The 7,845-nt window shown below is 42.8% G+C and overlaps 1 protein-coding gene and 1 pseudogene across 1 annotated transcript in view; one reads left to right on the forward strand and one right to left on the reverse strand.

Annotated features, from left to right (window-relative positions):
• Positions 1-609: 609 nt before the first annotated feature.
• LOC101658021 lies at positions 610-1,129 on the reverse strand (annotated as a pseudogene).
• A 2,217-nt stretch (positions 1,130-3,346) lies between these two features.
• The window catches only part of SGTB (small glutamine rich tetratricopeptide repeat co-chaperone beta), a 70,980-nt gene continuing 66,481 nt past the window's right edge, over positions 3,347-7,845 (forward strand). The window contains exon 1 of the mRNA XM_045285235.1: positions 3,347-3,373. Within this exon, the coding sequence (XP_045141170.1) occupies positions 3,347-3,373 (27 nt within the window). The remainder of the gene's footprint in view (positions 3,374-7,845) is intronic.

Consider the following 7,845-nt stretch of genomic DNA (forward strand, 5'->3'; position numbering starts at 1 on the left):
ATGCTCTATCAGAAATGGAGGAAGGGTTATTAACAACTTTTCAATACACAGATGGCACAGCCTTGCGTGCTGAAAGTGAGGAGGGTTTGAAGCACTTGCTGATGAAGATCAAGGATTGCAGCCTTCAGTACAGATTACAACTCAGTGCAAAGAAATCCTAAATCCTTACAACTGGACCAATAGGCAAGATCATGTGATAAACAGAGAAAAAGATGAAATTGTCAAAGATTTCATCTTGCTTGGATCAATAATCAGTGCCCTTGGAAGCAGCAAGAGCACATTGCTGAGCATCAAACAACACATTTTATTGGATAAATCTGCTGCACAAGGCCCCTTTATTTTTAAAGACCTTTTTTTTTCATCCACTGATTTCCAACTTTTAATAAAATTTCACCTATAAGACAAGGTAATTTATGATTCTGACAACAGGTTTTACATTTAAAAAAATTGCAAAATTTCAACCAAAGAACAATTAAAATATTCTAGTGTAAGGGTACAATGTAAAATTTAGCTCCTGTCAACAAATAATGACTATCAATTTATGTTAGTCCTGGGGTCCAGAATGCATTTTTCACTTGAAACATTTTAATAACTCTTCTGTATGGCCTGGGAAACTTCTAATGGGAATTGGCATACAGTCAGTTCTTGATGAAGACACTAGTCAGATGTTGCTTGATACCTGGGTAATGCTGAATGTGGCCAAACCAGCGAGACACGTGAAGATATTTCTCCTTTTCTTGAAACATCAGGTCAACTATAAAGTGGTGAAGTCCATCGTATAACAGAATATCGGCTAAGGTAAGGTTATTGCCTGTATGGTAGCCTTTGTCTTCCAGATAAGAATTCAGACCCTTCAGCAGAATGCGCATGTCGTCTTAGTGGAGTGTCCATCTCCTTGAGTGACCCTGTGTGCCAACCACTGCTGCACAACGGCTTCTTCTTCTGCAGGGCTCCCCAGCAAAGATTCTTTTTGGGCTTGCCTGACTGGATGAGTTGCTATCGTCGTTAATCCAGTTAATCCAGTTAAACTCAGACCTGGAATCTGGCGCTCACCCTGGGCACGGTCTTTGTTCCTTTTATTCAGCCCCAGGGACTTCTCAAGCAGCGTCAACTGCACGGCTGCCACCATCTTCCGGCGTGAGCTTCTCTTTTTAAAATGTTGAAAAGCAAGGATGTTACTTTGAGGACTAAGGTGCACCTGACCCAAGCCATGGTCTTTTCCATTGCCTCGTATGCATGTGAAAGTTGGACACCGAATAAGGAAGATCGAAGAAAAATGGATGCATTTGAATTATGGTGCTGATGAAGAATACTCAAAGTACCATCAACTGCCATAAAGAACAAACAGATCTGTCTTGGAAGAAGTACAGCTAGAGTACACGCTGCCTCACAGAGTATCAGGCGACACCAGCCCCTGGAGAAGGACATCATGCTTGGTAAGGTGGAGGGGCAGTGACAAAGAGGACGGCCCTCAACTAGATGAATCAGCACTGGCTGCAACAGTAGACTCGAACATAAGAGGAGGGCGCAGGCCAGGCAACTCCACAGCACCTAACAACAACAGAGGGGGAAGTGTGTTTGGTTTGGTGAACCCAAACCAGATCAAAGTATAATCACATCCACTGAGGATAATGCGTACAAGACCATTCATTTCATGGTAGAGCGCTTAGTGTTTCCCAAGTATTATGTCACATGATTTTCACTCTATGGAGAAAACTTAGCTATGAACTGGTAGACCTGGGATTTGAACTAGGCAATCTCATTCCAGAGTCTGAAATCTTAACCATTTGCTAAATTGCCTCTCTCAACCAAAACATGGTATGCCATTTTGGATAAGCCAAGATGCTTGTTACAACAGAATAGAACTCCAGAACTGGAGCCCACTTCATCTGAGTCTGTATCTAGCAAGTGTATCCTTGTCATGACTTGGCGCAGTGGGGGTAGGCAGAAGAGAGTAAGATGACGGTTACATTTGATATGTTTCGTAGATGTAGAGGACAGTGCCGCCATCAAGGTAGGGGATTACAGAGGAAAGGGAGCCTTTCCTTTTTTTTTTTTAGGTCAGAAGATCGTGAGTAAAAGAGAGAGAAGAGGGCTGGGGTTGGGTAGAATAGGAGCTTGACCTGTATTTAATTTTAGACATTGAGTTTGGGATGCCAGCAAGATGTTCATGTGGGCATATGAGCCAGGCACCGGGAGCCCAGGAGAAAGTAATGAGCAGACAGGGTCAGTTGCTAAAGACACAAAGATGAACACGGCCTCAAGGCTCCTAAGGCAGAAACCCAATACAATTACTCCAGCAAATGCTTATTAAGCATTTAAGTAATAACAGATGCAAATAATGACACTTGAATTTGATAGATTCAATTACAGAGTTAACGACCATAATTTAGACTTGGATAGAGGAAAACCACTTTATAAATTGGGTCATCAGATAGCACTTCTTACAGGGAATCGGGAATAGCAACTATCTAGTATAGAATGGAGCACAGGACAAGCCAGTCAGGGTGTGATGTAGCAACGATGAAACACACAACTTTCCTCTAGTTCCTAAATGTTTCCTCCCCTGCCCCCCCACCCCGACCTCACTATTATGATCCCAATTCTACCTTGTAAGTCTGGCTAGACCAGAGGATGTACACATAGGAACTGGAAACACAGGAAATCCAGGGTGGATGATCCCTTCAGGACCAGTGGTGTGAGTGGCGATACTGGGAGGGTAGAGGGAGAGTGGGTTGGAAAGGGTGAACCAATGACAAGGATCTACATGTGACCTCCTCCCTTGGGGACGGACAACAGAAAAGTGGGTGAAAGGAGGCGTTGGACAAGGCAAGATATGTCAAAATAATAATTTATAAATTATCAAGGGCTCATGAGGGAGGCGGGAGTGGGGAGGGAGGGGAAAAATGAGGAGCTGATGCCAGGGGCTTAAGTGGAGAGCAAATGTTTTGAGAATGATGGGGGCAATGAATGTACAAATGTGGTTTACACAATTGATGTATGTATGGATTATGATAAGAGTTGCATGAGCACCTAATAAAATGATTGGAAAAAAAAAAAAGAATGGAGAATGGTGGGTGCAGGGTAAGGGCAGACGGGGAAGAATGAGAGGGGCTTACAAAGGCCCATTCTCAATCGTTGGCCAGTGCAGTCCAGGAATCACAAGCAATTTAGAGGAATTGAAAAGATGAACCTGTGAAGGCTGACAGGCAAGATTCCATGGGCTCATTTATGCCATGCCAGATGAGTTGTAATTGACTGGATGGCAGAGTTTGGATCTTGGCTGGACCTTCCAGTAGCAATAGAAGGTGTGGAAAGTTGTAATTAGGGAAGAATGACAACAACGATGCGGGCACATCAGAAAGTTCAAGATGTAAGTTAGCACTGAGTTTCTGTCTGGTTGGTATATTGATTCAGGGGAAACTGGGCCTATGAAAAATGTTTTTGTTTTAGCTACAGGGATATTTTTATAAAAAATAAGTTTCTGGTGAAGCACTGTACAGATATATTATAGACAGTCATTCTCATGTTCCCCCTTGACAGTGTGCCCTGACCTCCCCCGCCTTGTGACATCATTGTGTATTGCCTTGACCTTTTAAGAAAGATCAAAACAATATATAAATCCCAAACCAAATCCCAAAACAACATATAAATCCTAAATTGTACCAAGGCCCACTCAAAGCGCCCCTGTAGCACAGGGTAGAAGTGCCCCTGTTGGTTTCTGAGACTAACTCTTTACCGTAGTAGAGAGCCCCTTCTCCCTTGGAGCAGCTGGTGGTTTCAAACTGCTGACCTTGTGGATCACAGTCCAGCATGTAGCTACTGCGCCACCTGGACTCCTTGCAGTACTCAATTTCCCTGAGAGAATGTAACCACATGATAAATGTATCTCATAAACTGTGCCAGGAAAAGCTTTGTTACTGAGAGTTATTAACAGTTCCTTTTCTGTGTGCACTTATTCCCAGAAATATGATAATAAAAGTGTAGGCCTGTTTACAGCAACTAGGTGAATACAAGTTCCTTTTTTAAATGTTTAATATTCTTTCACCTTTATATTCTATTTTTCCCCTCTTCTGATAACCAACCACAAAGTATTATTGGTAAAGAGAGAGTCATTTACAATAAATGTCCACAGCAAATTACACTAACATTGTCTTGCACATCAGATTTAAGTACTTTGAATGTTGATTCTTGTGTCATTTAGCACACTCCATTGCAGAGAGTACCTACACTCAATGTTTGTGGCATGGATCATAAAGATTTATAATCAGTTGAATATAATTTAAATGTGCCACATTCTGTTATCCACCGTTTCTACAACTTTACAATTTCTCTGTACCCCAAAAACCTGTTATGCACCTTCCTTAAGGAGGAATACTCTATCTGCTTCTGAGGACGTAGCCACTGAAACCTTTATTGACAGCACCTTACGGAGTAGCCGTGGAACCTTTTTTGCCATGCCTAGAATGTTTTCCTTGTTCTTCCCTTTATGCTGCTCGCATGCAGTTATGGGCGTAGCATACTCCTATCACAGGTCTGTTGTCGTTGTTAAGTGTTGTCAAGTTGATTCTGACTCCAGGCCCCTATGTACAACAGAGTCAAATGCCAGTCACAACTGCTATGCATGAGCTCTGTTGCAGCCACTGTGCTAGACCTAATGTAGTAAAACTTGAGAAAATCAGAACCTGTGTAAGGCAGAACCTTCCAGAGAAGGAAAACCCAAATATTTCCCCCTAAAAGGAGTCGTAAGTAGTAAGACTGTATATTGTCAAAGGTAGAAAACTTGCAAGACTTGGAAAAGCTTTGCAGTTTTGGCAAGTTTCGGCTCTCTGGGACATTGGTCTTTCATTATGGCTTCCAGTCCCCCTGGGCATTTTGTGTACTATGTAGGGTAAGCTGCATGCTACTATCTTGTTGGTCTGACCAACAAATCATTGTTTCTGCTTGTCCCAGGATTACTACCTGCTTAATGACCTGTTTCCCCAGTTCCAAGTAACTCTCAAATACTTTGAAGTCCAGAAAGTCTGGCTTCCCTGTTCTGGGCTACAAACCCAGACTCTAGAATTTTGCCTTCTCTTCTTCCTCAGCTGTGGCTTGTTCTGATTCAGAGACTGGCACCTTCTTCCATTTCCAACATATCTGGGTGGGTACGCTCAATAGGAACTTTACTATCAGCACATTTATTAAATTATCCCTCTAATTAATGGTCACAAGCTATGGTTATCAATGAGAAGAGATACTGAGTAATTTACAAACAGGAAAGGTGCGCATCAAGGTTCTATTCTGTCACCATACGCATTCATCTGTTAAGCAGATAATCCCTGAAGCTGGACTATATGAGGAAGGAGGCATCAGGATTGGAGAAAAAGTTATTAACAACCAGCCACATGCATATGACATTCTTGCTTGCTGAAGGCAAGGAGGACCGGAAGCACTTGCTAATGAAGATCAATGACTGCAGCCTTCCATATGATTGCCACTCAATGTACAGGAAAAAAATTCCACAACTGGACTAATAGGCAACGTCATGATAAACAGAGAAAAGACGGAAGTCAAGGATTTCATCCATGATCAATGCTCAGTAAAGAAGCAGTCAAGAAACCATTGGGCAAATTTGCTGCACAAGACCTCATTTAAAGTGCTGAGAGCATAACTGTCAGTTTGGAGACTAAGGTGCACCTAACCCAGGCCATGCTATTTTCGTATGCCTCATAATCATGGGAAAGTTGGACGATGAATAAGGAAGACTGAAGCAGTATCAAGGCATTTTAATCATGGTGTTGGTGAGTAACATTGAAAGTACCGTGGTGGGCCTCAAGAAGAACAAACAAATCAAGGACAGCCAGAACGCTCCTATCAGGAGAGAGCAGCCCCCGGAGAAGGACCTCATGTTTGGTAGGATGGACTGACATGGCTGCAACGGGGAGCTTAAACGTAACAGCAAGTGTGAAAGTGGGACAAGATCGGCCTGTATTTCGTTCTGTTGTACTGAGTCAGCAATCATTTGATGGCACCTAATAACAATACAATCTCTCTGCAGACCCACCAACTGGGTACCAAATCACTGTGTGAATGCCCCTTATGATGATAGGGCACGATGACAAAGCTTACACTTTCCACTGTTGTTAGGGGCCATCGAGTCAGCGCCAACTCAGCAACCCTATGTACAACAGAGTATTGACCGGTCCTCTGCAGCACCCTCCCAACTGTTACTTGAGCCCATTGTTGCAGCCAGTGTCACTCCATCTCCGTGAGGTCTTCCTATTTTTTTGTTGCCCTTCAAGCATGATGTCCTTTTCCAGGGACTGGCTTTGCCTGATAACGTGTCCAAAGTAGGTGAGACAAAGTCTTGCCATCCTTGCGTTTAAGAAGCATCCTGGCTGTACTCCCTCCACACATCAGGTTTGTTTGCTCCTCTAGCAACCCTACTACCAAAGCAAACTCACTGCTACCGAGTCAATGCTGACTCAGAGTGGGTTTGTGGGTTTCTGAGACTGTTACTGTTTACCTTTGGAATAGAAAGCCCAGACTTCCTCCCTCAGAGCTTCTGGTGGTTTTGAACTGCCGACCATGTGACCACAGAGCAACACATAACCAATATACCCCCAGGGCTCCTTATCTGGCAATCGACAGTACTTTCAATTTGCTTCGCCAGCACAATAATTCAAATGCATCCATTTTTATTACACCAAATGAGTTAGTTTATTGTGCCAACTGGCCGATAAACACATGTGGGGTTAATTGAAGTGCGAAGAGATAAATGGCTCTGTGAGCCTCGCCTTTCGAGTTCTCAGGTCTCTTGCTTTGTGAGGGTTGGACCAGGGTGCAGTTGCCTTGGCCAGTTCCCTGCTTCAGCTGGCAAGGCTCACTTCCTGCAAGACATCTCCAAAAAGAAGCAGCATGGAACTACCCTGATGCAGCCCTGGGTGCTGGAGCAGCCCTGTGGAGACCCCTGCCAGTGCTGAGATGCTTACACGCTCACTGACTTGGCTTTCCTCCTGCAGTTGGCATCATAGTGTGTGTTTTGTGAGATGGAGGAGGACTTTGTGGATTGGTGTTGGACATATGGGTTAATGTTGGACTTGTGGGCTTGGGCAGCACTAGGTTGGGATGTTTCCTTGATGTGCACTTACCCTTTATATAAAACTCTCTCACATGAGTTTCTGTGGATTTGTTTCTCTAAAGTACCTAGACTAATACACTAGGTCTCCATTGGCTCACTTAATAATCCTCACAGTAATTTCCCCAAGCAAATAGGGTATTTTTTGTGGCAGTTGTTTTTTTAAAGATAAATTAAAAACCAGCTATTTCATGTAAGGTTTGAAAAATCTACTTCCTATTGAAAGTTGTACCTATAATTGTCGATATCCAAATGCCAAATCTAAGGCTGTGATCCTTAGGTATCAACAACAAATAATGAATGTTCAGTTATCACTGATGCCATCTTTTCATCCATCCAGTGAGCAAATCTATTTAATGAGCATTTACTCAGTGAAAAGCATCCTAATTGCTGGAGATACAGAGACGAACAATGACAGCGAGGCTCCCAATCTCAGAGAACCTGTAAATTAGGAGGGAAGACGAGGGCTGTGGTAGTTACATAATCTGGTGTGTGTTAGACAAGGTTCTCTAGAGAGATAACACCAAATTGCTGATAATTAAATATATTTATAAGGATAATTATATATATAATAAGAAATGAACTGTTAAATCATATACAGATAAATATATAATACAAGTAATGAACAGTTAAATTAAAAAGCACTACAAATGGCTCAGTGCAACTAACTCCGGTTAGAGAGAGTTGTGAGAGACTAGCAGTCCTTCTAGTCTGCTGCCAGATCT

The sequence above is a fragment of the Echinops telfairi genome, unplaced genomic scaffold (assembly GCF_000313985.2).
Source record: "Echinops telfairi isolate 266 unplaced genomic scaffold, ASM31398v2 ScPeMD7_7469;HRSCAF=8507_1, whole genome shotgun sequence".
NCBI classification, from domain to species: Eukaryota; Metazoa; Chordata; class Mammalia; order Afrosoricida; family Tenrecidae; genus Echinops; species Echinops telfairi.